The sequence below is a fragment of the Falco biarmicus genome, chromosome 1 (assembly GCF_023638135.1).
Source record: "Falco biarmicus isolate bFalBia1 chromosome 1, bFalBia1.pri, whole genome shotgun sequence".
Taxonomy (NCBI): Eukaryota; Metazoa; Chordata; class Aves; order Falconiformes; family Falconidae; genus Falco; species Falco biarmicus.
In genome coordinates, this window is record NC_079288.1 from 20,096,582 (window position 1) to 20,118,026 (window position 21,445).

Consider the following 21,445-nt stretch of genomic DNA (forward strand, 5'->3'; position numbering starts at 1 on the left):
GTGCCTGGGCACCCTCCCGCGGCCAGATCCCGCGCGGCCCCTTTAAGGGCGCAGGGGGCTCTCGCAGGGCAGCGCCGCATGGCGCGGCGGCAGCCGGCGCGTGGGAGTCACATGGGTGGGACGTGGAAGTAACCCATTGGCTGCCCGCCCCCTGCCGGCGGCAATCAGCTGTTACTGGGGCGAAGGGCAGGAAACGTCCTTAAAGGGGCGGCGCAGCTCCAACCGGCTCGACCCGCAGCAGCCAGCCGGGCCCGGGCCGGGAGCGCCGTGGCTCACCCGCAGGCAGGTCCCGCTTACCGGGCCGGGCCGCCCCCTGCCCTCGGTCCTCCCCGCCAAACCCCCCGCCCCTCCGAGGGCGCGGCCCCTTTAAAGAAGTTGTCCAGTCATCGCGCGGCGCTGCCAAGTCATCGGGGTCAGCCGAGTTCCCGCGGCCCCGCCCCTCGCGTCCGCTGATTGGTGAGAAGGGCGAGCGCTCACTTCTGATTGGCCGCCGACTTCGAGCAACTTCTCGGAATCGGGGCTGTGTCACCGGCCCCGGCGCCGAGACGAGCGGGCGGCACCGCCCGAGGGAGGGAGGGGGCGGACCGGGCGGCCCCGCAATGGCGTCGCGCTTCGCCGGGAGGGTCTGGCCCTTTAAGAACCACCCTGCCCCCCTCCGTCGCCTCCCTCACCTTCTTGAAAATGCCAACTCACAGCACGCGGGGCATGCCGGGAGCGCCGCGCCGCACTACACCTCCCGGCATGCCACGCGGCGGGGGGCGGGCCCAACTGTTTCCTAGGCAACCGCCGGTTGGCCACGGGAGCGCCCAGCGCTGCCCCCTGGGGGTGGGCGGGGCAGGGCGCTGGCTTTGCTCTCTCATTGGCCGAGCGTCTGGCCGTGCTGGATCGCTATTGGCGGGAGCCAGCAGCGATCGTGGCGGAGGCGGGCGCAGCGGGGGCGGGGCGGGCGCCGCCCGTGCCGGGAGGTGATTGGCTGGGGGTGGGGCCGGTGGGTGGCTGCGTCATGACTCCGCCAGCTGATCCGAGACGGGAGCCGGCGCGCGCGGCGCGGGGGGAGGCGGCGGCATCGGGCCGGGCCGGGCCGCGCCGCGCCGCAGCGGGGCTGCTCCGCTCCGCGCCGCGCAGGTGGGTCTGGCGGGGCCGCGCCGGGGCGGGCGCTAAGGGTAACCGAGCCTGGCGGCGGGGGGCTACCGGTGGTCGGGGAGGGCCCCTCCGCACCCCGTAGTCCCGCCGGGGAAGGTCACCTTTCCCGGGGGTGAAACGGCGGAGCGGGGGGCTCGGCTTGCCGCGGCTCTTCCCGGGGCTCCGCGGGCGCCGCCTGCGCCGGGCGGCCTCGCCCCCGGTGGCGGCGGGGCGGGGTAGGGAGGGGGTTGGGGCCGAGACCGGGCGCGGTCCCCGCTCCGGGGGGTCCCGGTGGGGCGGGCGGGGCCGCGGGCGGGGCCGGCCCGCGACGGGCGGTGGCGCCCCGGGGGTGACCTTCACTCCGGGACCGGGCTGGGCAGACTTTGACCCGAAGCCGCTCCCCGCCGTGGGTAGGAACCGGAGCATCCCGGGCAGCCGAGGGGGCGGGAGGGCGGCGGGGTGCCCCGGGGGAAGCAAAGGGCCCGGCTTTACGGTGGTGCGGCGGCGGGAGCCGCCTCCGTTAGCGGGGGAGGGCACCCGATGTTACCGAGAGGGGAGACATTGGAGCGGGGGGGTGACCCCGTTACCGTGAGGGGGGCACCCGATGGGCATACGGCGGGTTTTACAGCGGGCGAGCTCCCACCGGGACCCTTGTGGGTGCCGGTGGGGTCTGTCTGTGCCGGTGAGGGGGATGGTGGGGGCCTGTTACGGGCAGAGGCCCCCCCCCCCCATCAGCCCCCGGTGCCGGCAGGGCGCCCCCCCTCCCCCCGGTGCTGGCGGGGCCGGTGGCTCAGCGGCGGGTGCTGATTCACGGGCCGGCGGGGGTGGAGCAGGGCCGGGACCCGCTCGCTGGAATCCGGACCAGATGTACCCGGCACGCCAGGAATGCTCGGCATCCCCGGGCCCCGCCGCTGCGCCCCGGCCACCGGCCCCGCACCGGGAACCCCCGCCGGGACACCCACCGGGGCCTTCCCTCCGCCCGGGGCCACCGGGATCTCCAGTGCCTTTGGGGTGACGCTGGTGGGAGGATGCTCTGGGGTGGCCGGCCAGGGGGGGCGATTCCCAGGGCTGTCTGTCCGTCCCGTCCCACCCCCCCACCCCGGCGGGGCTGGACGCCTGGGGAGATTTCCCAGAACTTGATCCCGGCAGCTGAAATGCTTGGCGGTGTGGAAAAGGGATATTTTTCTTTGGGTGGAGGGAAAAGCAGCAGGATCCCCCACCAACCCCAGGCTTGGCGGCGGCCTTCTCCGACAAAATGACACAGAAAACAGGCTGCGCTCCCCCAAATTCCTCTGGCGCTGGTGGCTTGGCAGCAGCCGCCTGACAAAGTGTCTTCCCCGGCAGGCGGCCGCTGGCCCCCGGCCAGGTGGGACCCTGCCAGCACGGATGCCCGAGGTGAGCAGCCAGGGAGTGCCTGAACCCCTAACTGCGGGAGCCTCCCTGCCGCCGGTCCCCACCGGAGCCGCTTGCCTTATCTTTTTTATTTTCTGGCTGAAACGGCCTTGATTTTCCATGCCCGGCGTTTTAGGGTTGGCTGGAGCTCATGTACCACCTGCTTGGGGAGAGTGGGAAGAGCTGCTTCTGGATCCCCTGGGGTGGGGGAGGGGAGGATTCAGGGGGTTCTCAGCCCCAAGAAGCTTCCAGGGCGGGGGGAATGACAAGGCGGTGGATCAGGACTTGGTGCTGAGGTGGGGGAGAGGAGCAGCTCTGCTGCTCGGGGTGGCTGCTGCAGGTGACGTCTCAGCTCAGCACGGTTGGATCCTGGCTCTGATGTCTGTGTTCCCTTCCTAGGTGCTGCCCTGCCGCCCCGCTCCTGGCTAACCAGCACCAGTTCTTCAGTGGCAAGCTTTATGTTCTTCTCTAGTAGCTAAAGCTGCCAGTTGAAGAACTGTTGAATGTAGCCACTCTCTTCTCATCACCGCAATCTTGGATGTCAGAGCCGGACCTGTGCCCTGAGCAACCGGCAGGAGCCCGGACTGCAGCATCCTGTGGATTTGAGGGCTGAGGATGAGCCCGACCGGGATGAAGAAGTCTCCTCGCAGCCTCCGAACAGAGCCTTGGCTGGAGGATTGCCAGGCAGCCCTGCCAGCTGCGGGGCTGTTGAGCAGGGCCCCCCCCCCCCCCCCCGCCCCTGCCAGTGGGGTGGCACTGAGCTGAGAGACAACTAGAGAAGAACAAAAGAGGCATTAAACTTTCTGTTTTGCTCAACAGTGCGGTTTTAGGAAGTTTGTTGCTCATGGGATGCCCGCACCTGCCTGGCATGAGGGTGGTGGGGGCTGTGGACCCCACAGGGTGCTGGAGGGGGGGGCCATGGTGCTGGAGCTCAGTCCCTGGCTGATGCTGCATCAGGGTCTGTGGGTGGGGAGTTGGTTGTTCAGGTCAGCTTGCTTTGTCCTGAGCAAAAGAGGTAACACGAGGCTGAGTGTCGCTCACAGGACTCACCTGCTGCTGAGCTCAGGAGCAGGATTGATCCTGCAACACAGCGGGCTGTGGAATGGAGCTGGAGGAGAGGGCCAGCTCCACACCCACGCTGCCCTGGTGTGGGTCAGGGCCGGGTGCGGTGGAACCAGGCTGCTGGGAGCGGGTGACTCAGGGCCGAGTCACGCATGGCCACAGACGCCCGTTCCAGCAACCACCATCCTGCAAGGCCAGGCAGCCCTATCTGCGGCCAGCTCTGGGGCAGCACCAGGATTCCAGATATATCTGGCAGTGCTGAGAAGGGCCCAGGTGAACCTTGCTGGGCTCCTCTGTGGGCCAGGCTCTGCCTTGCTGGTGGACAGAAGCAGAAGACTGCCCCAAAATGGAACTTAGAAGCTATTCTCCAGGGATTGAGACACCTCCCTGCCTTGCAGGCGGTGAGAGGGGAGCTGCATAGCTCTCCTACAGCTCAGTGCAGGGTGAAATATCTGTGGATGAAGCAGGGGCTCCTAGGAGGCTCAGCACCCCTGGAGAGGTGCCTCTCCCCTGGGACTGCTGGGACCACTGCCCCCCAGGCTGCCTCAGTGGCTGGGAAGCAGAGGAGTGCCCGGGCACTGCTGCTCCGGCCCGGCCAGAAAGAGCAGGGCTGGTCCCAGCTCAGGGGTGGGCAGCAGGGAATGGCCCTGTGCTAAAATAAATCTAGACAGTGTCAGCTCAATCTACTTGTCCAGGCTCCAGCCACCCCAAGGCAGGGTTGCTACCAGATTTTGGCACCTGGTGATGCGTGGGAAATGGCCTGGCGTCTATTTAAGTGGTAGAAGTGGAGCAGATCTGTTATCCTGGGGTTCTTCCTTATATAAAGCTGCTCTGCTTGGTGTGTGCTTGCTGATAGCTGTGAGAAGCTGAGTTTCTTCAAGGGGCGTTCTCACCTGGAGGGAGCGGGGCTGCTGGACCCTCTCAGATCGCACTCTGCCTGAGGCTGGAGGTGCTCAGCCACTGTCCTTACTGCTCAAAGCTGGCCTCTTCCACCACAGCTGCCCTGCTGCAAGCCGATACAAAATAGCTGGCACCTGCTCCGTGCTCAAGGAGTCTTGGAGTGCACCGAGGGGGCAAAAAGTCACGGGCTGGTGTGTGCAGGATGCTCATGGGCAAGGAGGAGCAGCTCCCGCGCTGTGCCCCACCTCCCATGCAGCGCTGTGGATGCTCATACGGAGGGGAGCTGCATGCTCCGGCCACCAGCATCTCCACCCTTGCGTGCCTTGGTGTACAGATAACGCTTAGATTGGCTGCTTCCTCCCATCATTGTGAAGGACTGACCTGCGCTGCTGAACACCAGCTCTTTCCCCGGTAAGATGTGGCTGTTTCAGGGGAGAGTGTTGCCATGAACAGCAGCACCACTAATTCCTGGGCTCAGGAAATGTGAAATGCTGTATTTCAGGTCAAATTCATACGTGAGAAGGTGCAGGAGTGCAAGTCTGTGTGTTTAACGCAGACCCAGGATTGCAGTATCTCACCTGCTGAGCAAAGAGGCTCGGGCTCTGGCTAGCCCACATTTCATTTAAAAGCAGAGGGGGTTTAGGCTGACAAAGTGTCCCTGCGGGAACTTGCCTGGCTCTTGGGGCTTATCCTTCCTCCTGCAAAGCCCCATGTGATCAGTGAGTAAGTGCAGTGTTTCCTGCAGAAAGCACAGCGTTTCTCGCTCTTGCCTTGCAAAAAGCTAGTAACTCTTTCCTCTAGCATCGAGGTTGCGTTTCCTGCAGCGTCTGGCCACCTCCTCGAAGCATCCAGCGTGCAGGGACATGGCAGGAGAGAGAATGCCGGCTGGGGCTGGGATTTCTCTGCTGGAGGCTGGCTGCTGTCGGGGGGTGGGAAGCGCTTGCTGCAGCAGCTAATGCAATATTGAAGGCGGCTGTAGCAATGTCAGCAGGTGCTGCTGGCTCCGAGGTCAGATGGCAGCCCTCTGTCCTTAGGGGTAGGGTATTTGGTGTGAGTTCTGGCACACAGGCTATCTGGTTCCCAGCTGGGAGAGCGGTTTGCCTCAGTCACAGCTCCCCTCGCTGGGAAAATGTGCTTTTACAAAGTAGAAGGTCAGCGTGACCGGTGTGCTGAATGAAAGCTCCCTGCCTACAGCCAGCACAAGGAGCAGGAGGGGTTGGGTGGATCTGTGGACGTGTGGCTGCTTCTGCCTGCTCAGGCCCTCAGCCAAGCTCCAGGATGCGGGCATCCTCCTCTTATCCAGCACAGCAGATCACTGTCCTGAAGAGAGGGGGAAAGCGCTGCGTCGCTTCGCCCCAGCATGCAAGCGAGCAGCCAAGGGCTGTCTGCACACACAAAACGCAGGTGCCGGGTTCAGCTTTGCTCGTGATTTTTATTTCTCTTGTGCCAGGATGGGAGGATGTGGAGCTGTTAACGCTTGGTTGACTCTGTGCCACTCGCAGCAGGGCATGTACCAAACTTAGGTTGCTGCCAGCAAGGGTATGTTGCTGATGTCGCAGGCCCTGAAAAACAAGAGGCATGTTGGGGATTTGCAGTAACTCATCTCGGCTTCTTGTCTCAGTGGACTCTGCTGGCATGGGGGAGGCAGCACAGAGGCACCCACCAGCTCCGTCAGGGTGTCACTTACTCTGCTTCTTCTTTAGAGATTTGTTTCCCCGAGTATAAGACTTCTGCAATCAGAGACACCATGGGGTCACAGTTCAGGCTGGCAGCTGCAGTCACGAAGCCGTCCCTGAAAGGGAAAGCAGAAGAATGTGGATCTCTTCAGTGTACATAACTCGGCACGGCTGCATCCCCGTGGCACCCTGGCTGGAGGCCAGTTTTTTGGAGGGCTCAGGGCAGGGTGGCTGGTACTGCAGGGTGCACGGGGACTTGTGGCAGATCGCCTGGCACTGCTGGGAGCTGGGCATGGAGCCTGGGAGCAGCAGGGCAGAGGGAGAGAAGATGTGTCCCAGGCTCCCTGCCCAGCTGGTGTCTTCATCAAAGCTCGTCCTCTTCTTCTTCCCTGCCCTGCTTTGGTTTTTCTCTGAAACCATCTCCCTGCTGGTTCAACGACCAGCAGTTGCCTGCGATGTGCAGCTGTGGGAGGTGATGTGGAGCCTCCGCAGGAGCTCTGCGGGCCGTAAGGCAGAGAACCGTGCCCTGCCGTGTCAGGGCACAGACTGGCCATGGATTCACTCACCTGATGTAAAAGATCAGGAACTTCTCTTGCTCCAGGCTGCCTTTCACAACAGTGTCTGTGTATCCCTTCCCGCAGCCTGTGAGAGAAAGCATGGCAACCTGCTCGGGGAGCCCTGGTACAGTGGCTGCCATGCATCCCCTGCAGTGCCATCAGAGGTAGGGACAGAGGGGACAGCGACTGGCTGGGGCAGGGGTCTGGGCTAGGGCTGGAGCAGGCATGAAAGCCCTGGACAAGCAGAACTGCCCCAGCGGTACAAGCCTCTGTCATGACCCCAAGCCTCTCCTTGGCTTGGAGAGGGAAATTCTTCCTCCTTCGTGTCCTCTAAGCCACTGGAGATCAGCAAAGAACAAGAGCTCTGGGTAACCTTCAGGCCCAGAGTGCAGAAACAGGGTACACAAACTTTCCACAGCAGCCAGTCCAAAACCTGAGCTGCTTCAGGTAAACTCTGCAATCGCTGTGTTTTTACCAGCCCCAGCCCCAGTGGTGGGTGAGCAGACAGGCTAGGAAACAGTTTGGCTGTTCCCATCCCTCTGCCCCCTCCTACCTGCGTAGTGGATGCTTTTCCCAAATATCGTGGTCCAGAAGAAGGGAACAGTGTGCAACAACTTCTCTTTCCTCAGCATGTTTAAGGCAGCAATGTGACCTGTGATGAACCAGCAGAGGAAATATTTATCTTGTAGATCCTCGAGGAAGTGCTCCCTGCCTCTCATTATCCCGCTGTCCCTTCTGCCCCATTCCCTCCATGCCCATCTCCGAGGGGAGATGGCAAGCGAGGCGGCTGCGCTGTCTCACCGTGGGCCTCGGCCACCTGTTGGTGATGGATGCTGGACCAGTTCCCATCGAGCAGAGCTACAGGAAAGGAGACCACATCCCCCGCAGCGAAGACATTTGGGATGTTGGTTTGCATACGCTAATGGACAAAATGCAATTAGTGCAATGATGAGGGAGGGCATTTAGTGTGGACCAGGGCTACTCCGCTGGCACTTACCAGATCCACCAGGATGGCACCACTGTCATCTCTGGCGATGGAGGTGTCTTTCAGAAATGCTGAGCTGGGGGACACCCCTGCGGGGAGAGGAGCAAGGGGAAAGGCAGCAAAGCTCTGCAGAGGCAGGGAGGAAACTTGGCCTTACAGCAAGCACGTGCCTGTGGTGCCTGTTCAGCCTGCTTGGAGCAGAGTAGCTTGCAGCAGTGACCGGTGCTTGGGCTGAGATAATCCAGGGGTAATAAAACCAGGGTCCAGAACAAGGCACGCTCTGATAGCGCGGCAGTGACCTATGGAGCCCAGCAAGCGTGCCAAAGTCGTAGTGAGAACGTAAGTAGCTCCTTTTCTCTTGCCAAGTGTTTGCTCATGGGCTGCTAACTTTCTCCAGGTGTTTGGGGCCAAAAAGAAGGGCTGGATGAGAGAGTGGGAATGAGACTGCAGGGAATGATGTCCTGGGAATGAACTGTGATGCTTTGGGCTTGCTGGCTGTTCTCCCTCTTCCCAGAGCTGCCTCCCTCTCCCAGCTGGGGTCTCTTACCTATTCCCACCACTACCACATCTGCAGGTAGTTTCTCTCCACTGGCAAGAACAGCCTCTGTGACCTAGGAAGGAAGCAGGAATCATTAAGAAACGGTTAAAAACTCTGTCCTAATTCCTGCAGCATCCCTGCTGCCTCATTCTTTGCTGTCTTTTTTTCTTCCCTGGGTTCAGATCACCTTGTCCAACTAATGTGTGCTGCCAGGAATGTAGGAGAAAATCAGTGTTGTCCCTGAGATATGAACATGTACTGATGCCCTTTGAGCCCACAGCTGTGTTCAATGAAAAGAAATGTGAGAGTCTAGACATGGGAGAGGACAGCTTAGATGTAGGCACTGTGTTATACCTCTGTTTGGGGTTTTTTTTCCCAAAAAATTAGCAGTTCAGGGATCACAATGGTGTGACTGACCTTTCCGTCCTTTCCTTTCAGCTCACAGAGTTCTGTTTTCATGTGAAACTTCACCCCTTTATTTTGAAGCATCTGAAAAAGACTAGTCTGAGTATTCAGGAGGAAATTCCAGGCTGTACTGCTGTAAAAACAGGCATATCCCACCAAAACCCAGGCAGGCAGCTTAGCTGCTGCTCCAGGCTGCAGAGAGGTTTCCTTTATGTCCCTGGCTGGTGCAGGGTGCCTGGAAGCCTGGCTTCACTGCTGCCCTGGTCAGGACTGGAGCATGAGGTGGGTATAGGATGGAGCAGGGCTTGGGGGTGAAGCTGAGGACGAAGCAGGGCTTGGGGGTTTAAACTGAGCCGGGGACATGATGTGCACGTGAGGGAGGTTGGGACCAGCCATGTGTGCAGAGCTCCTTCAGTGAGCTGTATGTGAGAAAGGTGGCTGGGCACACAGCGTTATGACTCAGCACAGGAGCTCCATTTCCTGGACTTGTTGAGGATCACAGGGCTGCTTGGATAGCATGCGTTCTCCATCCTAGAAATTAGCACTGGATTTTCCTAACCTTCATGACGACACCTCCAACCTGGCGACCCAGCGTGTTCTGGAAAGGGAACTCCTTTTTTTCCACCACTGAGATGGCACCAGCCTTGTCTGAGAGGAAGGCAGCTATCTCCATTCCTGCAAGAGAAAGGCATGCCCAAAGTAAGTCTGCTGCAAGCATGAGCCTGCATTCTCCTCCTTGGAAAACTTTTCTCCTTCCAGGTGAGGAGAACAAACCTGATGTATTGCCAATGTTTAACTGCTCATCTATGCATTTCTGGGCTGAGGTATTTAGCTCTCCCAACTCTTTGTTCTCATGTACTGTGGCCCTAGAAATTAGGAAATGCAGAGAAAGCTCCTGGCTGTGTACAAAATAGTTCCCTTTCTGTGCCTTACCCCCTCACTTTCCCAATGCTTCTGGGGAATCCAGCTCCTCTAAAGGACAATGACCTTTTCATGAGGCACATTTCCCTCTGTCCACATCCAAGAACCATTTATAGCTCTCAAAGTTTCTGGCTATCACAGGGAAGACTTAATGTGTACTGTATAACGCATACCCCCACCAGCTAAAGGGCTCCAGGGAGGAGCCCAGCCAGGTAGTGAACGGACATCCCTTCCCCGAGGCCTCTAGTTAATCTGCACACAAACAGAAGGGGGTTTCAAGGCTATCACTGATGACTTGATACGCACTGCAGCCTGGTACCTATGAATGAAGCTCCTATGATCACTAGATTCTTCCCAGTCGCCAGCTCTAAGATCTTGCTAGAGTCTTCTGGAGTCTGGAGATTGCATATGTTCTGCAGGTCTGCACCAGGGACTTTGAGGAAGCTGGAGCTGAAAGAGAGAGAATCCAGATATGTCTCATGATCAAAAATGAAACAGAAAGAAAGAGGGGGTAGCACAAACCCATGCAATCTCTTGGCTGTGTCATCCCATCCTGTCCTTTCATCTTCGACCACCTCCCTCTCACATGCCTCTAGAACTCCACACCCCAGCGCTGACCCATCTTGTCCTGTCTAATACTTTGTGTGTGGCAAATGCTTTGTGCACTCACTGGCTGCCGGTTGCAATGAGCAGCTGATTGTACTTCTGAGAGGACCCATCCATGAAATAGACTTTCTGCTTCTGGAAATCCACTGACACTGCCTGCAGGAGAAAGGAGGCAAAGATCAGACAGGTACCTCTGGTCCACTGGTGTCCTGCCACATCAATCCGTTCTGCTCGCCTGCGACTGCCTGCTCTATTTCTGGGGACTCGGGTGAGATGAGGGATGCTGGGTCCTCTCTCTCACTTCCCACAGGCTTTAGGAGCGCTAAGTATGACAGCACCAAATCTAGGTTCCTCTAAGGGGTGCGCAGAAGGCTAGTTTCAAGGGTCACCCTCTTTGCACGTGGTGGGCACATCTGCCTGTGGGTAGCACAGATGAGTGTTACGCCCCAGGCATGCACACTATCCCTAGCACTGGCCTTGGAACGCTGTCCCAGAGGGTAATGTGTGTACTTAGGCAGAGCCCTAATTTCTATAAATGTAGCACTGTGCCTGCAGGCGTGGGCATCCCCTCCCCACGGCAGAGACAGGAGCGCCCGTGGAGGACTGGGTGCAGCTGCTCTCGTACCTCTTTCTCTGTCCAGAACTCTATGCTGTGAGCATCGAGGAATTCAGGTTTCCTCAGGTAAACGTCCTCAGCTTTCAAGTTCATTTCCTGGAAACAAAGCAGAAATATGAAACAAAGTACTTCTTCCAGACAGCAATACTCTGGCAGTGTTTACTGGGAAGTAATTTTGCCTAAGAGGTGAGTTTTGCATGAGTAAATCACAGCTCCCCACACTGCCTGATCCCCATCATCTTCTTGTCCCCCTCAGAAAAGCCCATCAACTCAGACTCTGGTGGGAAGAACTCAGTGAAAAACCACTAGCTTATGATGGACTCTGATCAAAGACTTTCTGGGAGGAAGAAGTGAGATGTTAGCTGGAAATATTACCCCCTTTCCTTGTGAGTGCCTCAGCACCCCTTCTGCTTTGCCAGAATGTCTCACTCAATTGCTCAGTCTGGTCCTGAGTGTCGGCCATGTCCCTAATTCACACATGGTACCCAGGCACGGTCCTGCCCTTCTCGCGTACGAACCTTGCTCAGTTTGGACTTGTCATATGGAACATGTTTCTCTTTAGTTGCCATGATGATCCTGCCGGTAAAGCCCTCTTGACGAAGTGTCTCTGCACACACCAAGGCAGCCACACCTACAAGAGATGCTCGTCTCAGCCCTCTTACACATCGCTATGGAGTAGGAGGAAGAAGTCAGGTCCTCCCTGGAGAAGAGTGGCAGCTCACACCATATGTGGGCAGGGCACAGTACAGGCCACTTCACTGACCTCCCCCCAGCAGCAGCATCGTGTCCCGGTTGTAGGGGCATCGCTTGCTTGTGTCCTTCACCCTCCGGCTGTTTTCAAGATCCTAGAAGAAAATGAGAAATGCTGAAATCAAACCCAGCCCAAGGTGCTGCTTGCGCTTGGTGACAGCAGGTAAGGTCAGTACCTTCTTTTTTGCTGTAACAAACACCCTGCCATCTTCCACTGTTACCTGAAGGGGTGAAAGGAGAGTGCATTTAAGTGCTACATTCATAAGGCTGTGGTAGGAGCTTTCCTGGGAGGTTCTAGCCCAGTGGGCCATCTGTCTCGAACACACTGAGAGTGGCTCCTAGGGTTCTTGGATGTCAAATGATGCTGAGGAGCTCATGGGCTGTTCTCCTCATCCCAAGAGCACTCAGGAAGAGGTGTAAATCCTTTTTTCTTTCCAAAGGATCTGTGCTGGCTGTGAGGGGGATACCAGGATGTGTGGCATCACCTTTGATTGAAAGGAGCTTTAGGACAGGGAGTTGGATGATCCCAAGAAATCATCCCATCTGTAGCTCTGCGCGACCTAGACCCGGGAGCTGTGGCCAGACCAGGGTGCTTCCAGCTGGTGTCAGGGGCACAGAGCTGGTGAGAGTGAATGAACGTGAGTGGAATGGAGGATGTGGCCCAAGCTGGGAGGAGGAAGAGACAAGAAGTCACCTTGAAGCAGGGAAGACAGTCCAGCGAAGGGTATTCCTCGATGTCTCCAGTTCGGATATTAAAGCAGGAGCCATGCCAAGGGCAGCGCAGCCTCTCCCCTCTCAAGACTCCTGCAGTAGAAAAGCCCCCCAGAACTGAGCAGAGAGGACTGACCCCCTGCCATGGCTTCTCCCCCCTGCCCGGTGCCGGCGTTACCTTTGGTGAGTGGGGCGTTGTAGTGGGGGCACTTACTGCCCAGGGCGCTGAACTCCATCTTGTTCCTCACCAGCAGCACCGGGTAGCCAGCCACCATCACCTCCCGGAGCCTGCGGGAGCAGCGGGGAGGTGGGCGCCCTGGGGGGCGGGGGGCGGCCCCTCACAGCCACCACGTTGCTCCCTCAGCCCACAACGTGGCGGCCGCCAGCATGGCGCCTGTCACCATGGCGATGCCAGCGCTGCTGCCTGCAGGCCTCATGGCAGCAGGCCAGGCCCCGGGTACTCACTCTCCATCCCCAACGTCGGCCTCCTGGCAGACCTCGGCAGTGACGGTGTCATCACCATCCATGGCTGCGGGCGAGCAGAGGGAAGGGTTGGCCGCCATGGGTGCCGTCACCTGGTAGCTGCTGCCTTTTGCCCCTTGGCAGACGGTCCTCCCCCGTGCTGTGCTGCAAAATCCCACCCCAAAATGCTGGGACACCACCACCCTGGCTGGGAGCAGGCAGGCAGGAGGCTCCCAACTCCTCGTACAGCAGGAAAAAACCCTCAGACGGTGGAAAACACGTTTCCCCCCTTTTTAAATCTGGGTCCAAGCCTACAACCCATGCCCCTGCCCTTTTCTCGTCCGCCCTAACCCTCCTCTTGTTTTCAGCCCTGTGTGCCATTAAACTCGATGGCAGTGCAGGGTGAGTGAGCAAATATGATTAAAAACGGCTGTAAATAACTATGGTTATTTGTGGTGAGGTGCCGCCACCGTATCCCGTGGCTGCGTCAAGTCGGGGTCCAAAGAGTCACTTCAGCCTCTCCGAGAACTAATGTTATTCATGTTAATTACAACAAAAGCCATAATCCCCATCCCCAATGCCTCCTTGGGCTAGAAAGAGCCAGACGCCTGGGTCCTTAGCACTGCCCCTGCCTCAGCAATCAGCTGAGAGGCTGGTTAGGAATCTCCCTCTCTGTTTGGGGGAAAAAAAGCAAGAAACAGACCAGAGGAGGGCTGCTGGGGGCAGGTTTCAGGGCAGGATGCCCACTGGCTCCCGCAAACCACCACTGTGCCGCTGCCCCGCTCCCGGGACCCTTGGGAGAAGCATCGGCAGGTACTCACCCAGCGCTGCAGGGGGGCTCAGGCACCTGCCCCCGCCTCAGAAAGCCACCGTCTGAGAGTTTCTCCTCCGCGGAGGTGACACCCTCTTATTGCAGCTCCCTGCCACCAGCCCACGGCTGGGTGATGCTCTCCCCGAGTTGCACAATGTCCCCATCGTCAGGAGACGCATCTCCTGGAAGCGGCTGCCTGCCAGCTGGTCTTATCTGATTTCTGCAACTGGTCTGCACCTAATTAAGCATATTTTGCTGGGGTTTAGAATTGCAAAAGAATTGAGGGCACAGGTGTGGTCTAAAGACCAGGTGCGTAGTGCTCAGCGTGACCAGAAACTTGAGGGGATGCAGTGATACCCTGCTGTGGCTTCCCATTGCCCCTTTCCTTGATGGAGAGCACTCTAGCTCAGTGCAACGTATTTTTGCAGTGCTTTGGAATGCTTGTGCTACTTGTTTTACATTTCAGTAACATGTAAAAATTTTTATTCAAATAAATTTAATTTGATCTTTCAGTAGGACCTCTCTCCATTGATTTTAAGGAAGGGGAAGCGTTCAGCACCTTCCGTTCAATGCCTTGTGTCCAGCTCTGCTCCTGGTCTCATCCAGGCACACGGTCCCTTTGTCGCTTGGTCCGTGAAGGACGGCACAGAGCAGCGTGCTGCTTGCTGTACTATTTTTGCAACAGAGTGGGAGTTGCAAAAATCCAGGAGTAACACCTACGCTGTTTGTGTCTACTCTAGTTCTTATCTCTATTTCACAGTCAATATGTTTCACAACCTTAAAATATGCCTCAAAATTTAAGGGGGGAAAAGTTACTAGCAGTGTGCTTCCATCATCTCCTTTGCAGAACCAGAGCTGCTCAGGGACTGGCTTTCTGCCGCGCAGCACGTTCCCAAATCCAGATCCCCCGGTGGGGGGATAAAATTCCTTTGGTGGGCATGGCCTGGAGAGGAGGGCATGCACAGGGATGCTCGGTAAGTGCAACCTGGTTAATTTGCAAAGCAGCTCGCTTGTCAGACCCGCCAAGCTGTGAGCACACCTTCTTTCAGTGCCGGGTGCCAGGGCGCTGCCGCTTAAGGAGTGATCTTAGCCCATGGGCGATGCACACCCATGATGGGCGCAGGTGCGAGGTATTTTCTCACTGTGCCAACTAGCAGCTTTCAGGCTCTGCCTTCCTGGCCAGCAGCCTGAATGTGAAGCAATTTGGCTGCTGAATGTCCCTGTTTAAACTCTCTGTAATTACTCCCCAGAAGCATGTTCCCACGTGGAGAAGCAGCAGCCCTCGTGGAGGCATTCTCTGACTCGGCAGAAATTGCTGAAAACGTTTGCTTATGGATGAAAGCTGCAGCGCACTGGCAAAGCAGCAGGTACAAAGGTGTGCAGCTGTGGGAGGCTTTGGGACGAGCCAGATGGAGCTCGGTCCTATGCGGTGCTGTTCTCACTACAGGCTGAGCAGCTCATTCAGCTGCTGAATGCTGCTGGATGCAGATAGATGCTGCTGGATGCGGATGGATGCTGCTGCACGCGGATGGACGCTGTTGGATGCAGCCGAGCACCCAGGAAAGGGCTTTTATAAAATGCAAAGGGATAAAGACAAAACAAAATGCCTGTCTCTGATGGGGACAAAGACAATGGCAAAGGATAGAAAGTTGGAAAAGGTACTGGGTGTGAGAGGGAAGGTTTGGGTTAGCTGCGGGGATGCTGTGTTACTGCGTGTCTGAGAGCCAGCACCTAGGAACACACAGCGTGCCCTCGAGGGATTCAGGTGATGGGATGGTATCAGAGGCAGATTTTCAGGAAGATGCTCTGTAAGCATCTTTTAGCCCTTTGTTAGGTAACCCAGAGTGAGTGGTTAAGACCTTTCCTTGTAACACAGCAGGACTAAACAGAGGAAGGGAGTAAAAGGAAGCGGTGCCCTCAAACACAGAGCCCAGGTAGGCACCAGAAATCTCTAACTGTTCCAGCTGCCGACATTGGCACTGACTCACTCGAGACACTGAGCTGACCTTTTTTTTTATTTTTTTTTTTTAATTTTTATTTTATTAGATATCTTCACTTTTGCTGCATCTCTCCCATGTTTCAGCACTCCGGAAAAATCCAGATTTAGAGGCGAAGGTTTAAGAGGGGTAGCTCTCCTCCTTTCAAGTCCCTGCTACCATCAGCTGGTGTAGCACAGTTTTTCATGCTGTAATGCAGCCACGGCCGTGTGGCTGCACCCTTGTCCCACTTTGCTTGCCCCTAGCTTGCTCAGGTCCTTCTCTGCCCCAGCAGACCTGCCAATTTTAACCAAGCATTACCCACAGAGTCAAATGTTATTGAAGACTTGTTCAGGCACAGGAAGAGGAAGCGAGGTGAAAACTGCAGCAGAGCTAAAATGATTAATGGGACACCGCTCTCAGAACAGCTTGGTTTGTGATATTAATAACAAGAGAATTCAGGAGGGAACCTAACGTGTTCCAAGTTGCGGAGCCAGCAGCAGCAGGAGACGCAGTTAGGAAGCTCCTGTGCTTATATTTGTAACACAGGAGGAATCAAGTGGGCTCAGCAATGTGTGATGCTGCACTGAGTAGGTGTAGGGGCTGAGACGTGCTTCCACCTTGCAGGACTCATTCTGAACCTGCCTGAATTGCAAAAAAAACCCCAACCACATGTGGTCATAAATACGTCATGATGTAACCAGAAAGCACATAGATACCCGTCAGAAATTACTTAAGCTTGAGAATGGGGAGCTAAATAGGGGAAAAAATATTTATCCCACAAGGGAAGAAGATGTGGAGAAGGCAATATTTAGTGAGAATGAATTTGCTTATTCATAGCATAAATGGGGTAAGAATAATTACATGTGCTGTTTTACATTTTTTTCCTGAGCATTCATGTCCGGCGATGGGGAAAGATGGGATACAGGCTGGGCAGACGCCCTGCCCCATGTTTCACTGCTCACCATCAGGAAAGAAGGAACCTGAAACCTTGCTATAGCAGATAAACAATTCAGAAGCAGATAAATTTGGGGCATGACAGCTACTGAAAGTGGAGGAGAAATAGAAGGAACTGCCTGTGCTGCTGTGCTTGAAGGGGTTTTGCCAGTCAGTGTGTCTGTCAGCGAAATTTTGTTCTATCCCACGGCACACCTGTACAACCTGAGTGTGAGGGAGAGAGCACATCCTTTGCACAACTAAATCACGGCAGCTGGTCGAGCCCAAGCCCTTGAGACACAGCTGAGCCGGCAGCATCCTTAGGGATGCTGTACTGTTGTCACAGGCTTCTCCTACAGGTCCCTTGTGCTAAATCCTGATAAAAAAAGACCTCCAGTCCTGGGAAAGAGGAAGAAGGCCAAAAGCAAGAGCATCCAGAGCAACCTGCCATGGGGCAAAGTAGGATCTGCCTGGGTAGCGCTGGCTATTGGTAAGGGGGGGACATTCCCGCATGCCAGGCTGCAGAAGGCAGTGTGCTGTGTTCAGCCACACAGTGACCAGCAGCTGGTAGCTGGCACCAGAGCATCCTGGTGCTGTGAAGCTCCCAGGAGACATTGTATTTATTGTTCAAGGAATGATCTCAGGAAGGATGATCAACCTGGGCGGCAGAACACCTGCAGGGATGGTCAAAACACTGGAGGAGGGAAAAGGAAGAGTCTTTCTCTCGGGACATTGAGCTCACAGACTTGAGTAGGGTGAATGGACGGGCTACGATGCAAACCAGATGATTTCCTCTGCCGAACAAGACCAGGTCCTGAGGGCAGCGGTTCAGTGACGCACACTTTGGTGTTTCTTGCATTAAATCCTGGGGAGGTGAGCATGTGAAGTGGAGCTAAGGGCTGGGGGAAAACATAGTAAAAACTCTCTGCACTGTCAGTGCTCGCAGAAACACTTGTGCTCACTATGTTCACAGGGACTGATGTGCCTGTCTCCCGTGGCTATGGTGAGTATATCCCCAGTTCCACCTGGAGAATATCCAGCTTCCACAACAGGAAGGTGTTTCTGGTTGGAAGGGGTGGGCACTCAAGTTTGCATCCACTACCTCTGCGATGCCTGGGCATGCTTTGCTGCACAGGGTGTGCATTTTGCACAGTAGATCCTTTCATAAATGTGGAGTTGCAGACTTTCTGAATGAAAATGTGGATATATAGAGCAAAGCATTCCTGTATCATCTGACTTCCTATGGCCTAGCAGATAAGGTGGTGACACAGTTTAGAGTGGGATGAAGACAATGGCTAATTAAAGTTTGGAAGCCAAGCTGCTTGATTTGTTTTGAGATCTTGGACTCCTCAAATTATTTCAGGTGTGAGCCAGGTCTGGCATTAGATGAGCAGATGGGCTTTATGATTCCCTGGCTTAAAAAAGGCTGATTAAGGAAGTGAGGCTTTCCAAAAACAGGAGCATGACTTTTGCCAGAAGGACTGTGCCGTGTCAGAAGCTCCCACATCTGCCGGCTACAGCAAGCCCCAGGTGGTGGAGAGCCAAGTGGGCTCCTCCTTGTGTAAGGGATGCTGGAGCTGTGAAAGCACACCCAAACCCCCACCCAGGAGTAGTGGGGAGCATCTGGAGGAGGACACAGCTTGTCTGGCAGAATTCATATGAGGGGTTATCATTAAGCTTCCAGCTCTTTATTGTGGGAAATGGGTTCTCTTTCTCAGACGGGCTGCAGAGAAGCTCCAGCCTGTGAGAGGGAGAAAAAAAGACACTGTCCAGCTATTGAAAAACCTGCCGGACCCTCAGTTTACACCCCGGCTGCTGCTGTGATGCCCCTGCCGTGGGATCAGCTGTGGTCCCCATGGTGTTACGTGTTGGACCTAGGCGCATCCTTGCTGGTATCTGGAAGGAGTTCCCTGCCCTGCTGGGAGCAGGCACCGCCACCGACCCGTCCCCTGGCTGGGCTGCCTCCCAGGCCGTTTGCGGACTGTTGGAAAACGTCTTGAAATTTGGGTGGAAAAAGGCATTATCTGCAAATAAGGTGTGACTGAGGAATCCCATCGGATCGGCCGCTCGCCCCGGCGCTCCAGCGAGCGTGCAGGGACCTCTTGTGGCAGCTGTGCCCGACAGACAGCTCCTGTCCCTGCTCCCGGGCACGGCTTCTTTCGGAGGAGCCCAGCCCCTGCGCCTGTGGCATCTGGCTGAATATTTGGCCTGATCCGGTGTCGAGGGACTTGTCTGTAACTGGGCTTGGAAGTCTGCAGCTCCAAACCCGTCCCCAGTTAATGCCATTACTGCAGAGGAAAGAAGACAAGGAGAAAAGGCTGGAAACAGGGCTTGTAAGAAAGCACTGCCCCACTACAAGTCCAGGTAAAATTACATAAAATCTGGGCTAAAATTATCCAGAAAGTAGTATGTATGCAGGTTTTGCTAGTGCTCTAGCAGTGGGATCAAAGACCCTCAACCAGAGGCTCAATTAATCGTGGCTTAAATTCCTCCCATGCAGAAGTGGTAGGTAAAAGCTCCAGCATCCAGAAACATTCCAACTATTCCTGTCCCCAACCCCAGCCTGGCCAAAACTTGGCCAAATTCTGATCTTTAGAAGAATAACAGCACCAATGGAGGAGCCCCTGGGACGAATGGGGCCAGGTTTGCAGGCGTCTCATGGTCTGGGACTTTACCTGCAGGCAGAGCTGCCACCACGGAAAGGGGCAGTGGAGATTTCAGAGGCTAAAAGATTGCAGACGGCTTCTCATTAGGAAATCAGCCCACTGCAGTTTTATACTGTAATTAATTGTTATGTGATTTTTCTCTCGGTGCCCTGAGCAGCCCAGCATGTCTCCAAGGCACAACTCCTCTTCCTCGGCATATCTTCTGCTAAACAGAAATGTCTTTGCATTTGGCCTTCTCAGTAACAGATTAGCCTACGTGATCCTTCAAGTCCTAATACACGAGATTATTTATAATCCCCTGAGCAGTCAGGTCTGCCGATTACTTCAGGCAGTGTCTTCCTGCCGCTTAACCATTATGAAATTACATTGTCTTGTCCGGCTTTTAAGCAAATTTCTGCAGCATGAACAGCTGCTTTCCTATGGGTTAGGACTATCTCACCCTTCTCCTTCAGATCTGGTTCAATGACTCCCCTCCCCAGCGTCCCTTCCACCAGCATACTACTTGTTGGGGGTTTGGTGTCCATCCCCCTAGCCAGGGCAGTGACTGAGAGCTCCGGCTTCACATGATTCTGTTTCACCAAAGAGAAAATAGAAGATTTCATCCCAAATTAATACCTCAAAGGAGAGGCAGAGCTTGACATTAATCAGTGTGTACACGGTGAGTCATCCCCTCTGCGGAAGAGAAGCAGGGTCTGTGCGGCAGCTGCGCTTCTGCTGGAGATATCAAAAAGCAACAAGGGAGCAATCAAATTATGGGAAGCTGGAAAAGCAGCATAGCTGTAGGATGGAACTAAAGAAATCGTGGGTAAAAGATCCTGAATTCCTACAAGCCCCAGACAGCAGAACTGGGGTATCCCAGACATTGGGGAGGTCCTCTTGGGACCAGACATGGGACAGAGGGATGGAGGACAAGTGCTGTGGGCAAAGCATTTTTCTTTGCCGGGGCAATCGAACTTTTTTGCAGTCTTGATGTGCAATCAGACCTGGTGGTGTGTGTCTGTATGGGTCCTCACGCCGGGTGGGGGATGGCTCCCCAGCACAGTGCAACAGTGCAAGAACCTCCCTGGTACCACGTGCTAGGGATGCTTTGGGGTGAAGGACCACCAGCCACAGCCCCTCATGGGTGAGGGGGTCAGCCACCTGGTGCCACCAAGTTGGAAGGGGAGCCTCAGGGGAACGAGGAAGGTGTCCCCAACTCCAGCACAGTGACGGGACACCTAGGCAGCCAGGCACCCTTGAGCTGGCCTAGAGCTGGCTGTCCTTTCTGCTGCGGGATGCCCGGGGAAGGCTGACACCCCCCCCCAGAGTGCTTGTTTCCCATTCCCACCTCTCCCTGAGTCGCTGCTCCTGCATGTCTGCGTCCCTGCGTGGGGGGAAGCGGGAGATTATAGGATCATAGAATCATTTAGGTTGGAAAAGACCTCTGAGATCGTCAAGTCCAGCTGTGAACACAGCACTACCAAGCCCACCCCTAAAACATGTCCCTGAGCACTGCATCTATGTGGGTTTTAAACACCCCCAGGGATGGTGGTGCCACCACTTCCCCGGGCAGCCTGTCCCGCTGCTTTTGACAACCCTTTCAGTGAAGCCATTTTTCCCAATATCCCATCTAAACCTCCCCTGGCACAGTTTGAGGCCGTTTCCTCTTGTCCCATCACTTGTTACTTGGGAGAAGAGACCAACCCCCACCTCGCTACAGCCCCCTTGCAGGTTAGTGTAGATAGTGATCAGGTCCCCCCTGAGCCCCCTTTTCTCCAGGCTGACACCCCCCCCTCCCCCCAGCTCCCCCAGCCGCCCCCCATCAGCTTTGTGCCCCAGCCCCCTGCCCAGCTCTGGACACGCTCCAGCCCCCCAGTGTCTTTCTTGCAGTGAGGGACCCAAAACCGACCCCAGGATTCGAGGTGGGGGCGCACCAGCGTACAGGGGGACGGTCACTGCCCTGCTCCCGCTGGCCACACCGTTTCTGGCACAAGCCAGGATGCTCTCAGCCTCCTCGGCCACCTGGGCACACTGGGGGCTCATCTCCAGCGGCTGCCGCCCGACAGCCCCAGGCCCTTTCCCACCGGGCGGCTTCCCAGCCACGGTGCCCCCAGCCTGCGGGGGCTGCTGTGACCCCGGTGTGGGACCCGGCACTCGATGCCAGCGGTGGGGCGGCTCCCGCAGCCCCCCTGGCCCTTCCCTGCGGGGCCGGTGCTCGCTGGCGCCCCGGTCCGGGGCCGGCACGGCGGCGGGGGCTCGGGGCGCGGCCGGTGCCGGGCCGGGGTCCGGGGGCTCGGGGCGGGGCCGGGGCGGTGTCCGGGGGTTCGGGGCGGTGGCGGAAGTTCAGGGCGGGGCCGGGGGCCGGGGCGGTGGC

The 21,445-nt window shown here is 56.6% G+C and overlaps 1 protein-coding gene and 3 long non-coding RNA genes across 4 annotated transcripts; 2 read left to right on the forward strand and 2 right to left on the reverse strand.

Moving 5' to 3' along the window:
- Positions 1–1,010: 1,010 nt before the first annotated feature.
- LOC130143061 (uncharacterized) lies at positions 1,011–3,332 on the forward strand. Its single transcript, XR_008819624.1, has 2 exons — positions 1,011–1,125; positions 2,914–3,332. It is a non-coding gene; the product is annotated as an uncharacterized LOC130143061 (long non-coding RNA).
- A 2,551-nt stretch (positions 3,333–5,883) lies between these two features.
- LOC130143599 (apoptosis-inducing factor 3-like) lies at positions 5,884–12,804 on the reverse strand. Its single transcript, XM_056326356.1, has 18 exons — positions 12,707–12,804; positions 12,420–12,529; positions 12,225–12,334; positions 11,707–11,751; positions 11,544–11,625; positions 11,299–11,411; positions 10,790–10,876; positions 10,229–10,320; positions 9,878–10,008; positions 9,197–9,312; positions 8,650–8,721; positions 8,242–8,305; positions 7,707–7,783; positions 7,511–7,628; positions 7,263–7,361; positions 6,719–6,794; positions 6,164–6,268; positions 5,884–6,038 (listed from the first exon to the last, which is right to left on the reverse strand). The coding sequence occupies exons 1-18, from the start codon at positions 12,802–12,804 to the stop codon at positions 5,996–5,998; spliced, it is 1,638 nt and encodes a 545-aa protein (XP_056182331.1). The 3' UTR covers positions 5,884–5,995.
- LOC130143600 (uncharacterized) lies at positions 7,791–14,888 on the forward strand. The gene is made up of 6 exons (XR_008819781.1): positions 7,791–8,033; positions 11,037–11,166; positions 11,343–11,698; positions 11,971–12,424; positions 14,362–14,488; positions 14,765–14,888. It is a non-coding gene; the product is annotated as an uncharacterized LOC130143600 (long non-coding RNA).
- Positions 14,889–14,890: 2 nt separating this feature from the next.
- Positions 14,891–21,364, reverse strand: LOC130143601 (uncharacterized). Its single transcript, XR_008819782.1, has 3 exons — positions 21,006–21,364; positions 19,708–19,806; positions 14,891–18,714 (listed from the first exon to the last, which is right to left on the reverse strand). It is a non-coding gene; the product is annotated as an uncharacterized LOC130143601 (long non-coding RNA).
- Positions 21,365–21,445: the final 81 nt, after the last annotated feature.

Excerpts from the sequence above, each read along its gene's own strand:
- LOC130143599 (XM_056326356.1), bottom strand. The coding sequence starts at position 12,804 with ATGGCGGCCAACCCTTCCCTCTGCTCGCCCGCAGCCATGGATGGTGAT. Across the intron at positions 7,784-8,241 it reads TGTGGTAGTGGTGGGAATAG|GGGTGTCCCCCAGCTCAGCA; the intron begins GTAAGAGACCCC and ends CTCTCCCCGCAG. Across the intron at positions 7,629-7,706 it reads GTGCCATCCTGGTGGATCTG|CGTATGCAAACCAACATCCC; the intron begins GTAAGTGCCAGC and ends TTTGTCCATTAG.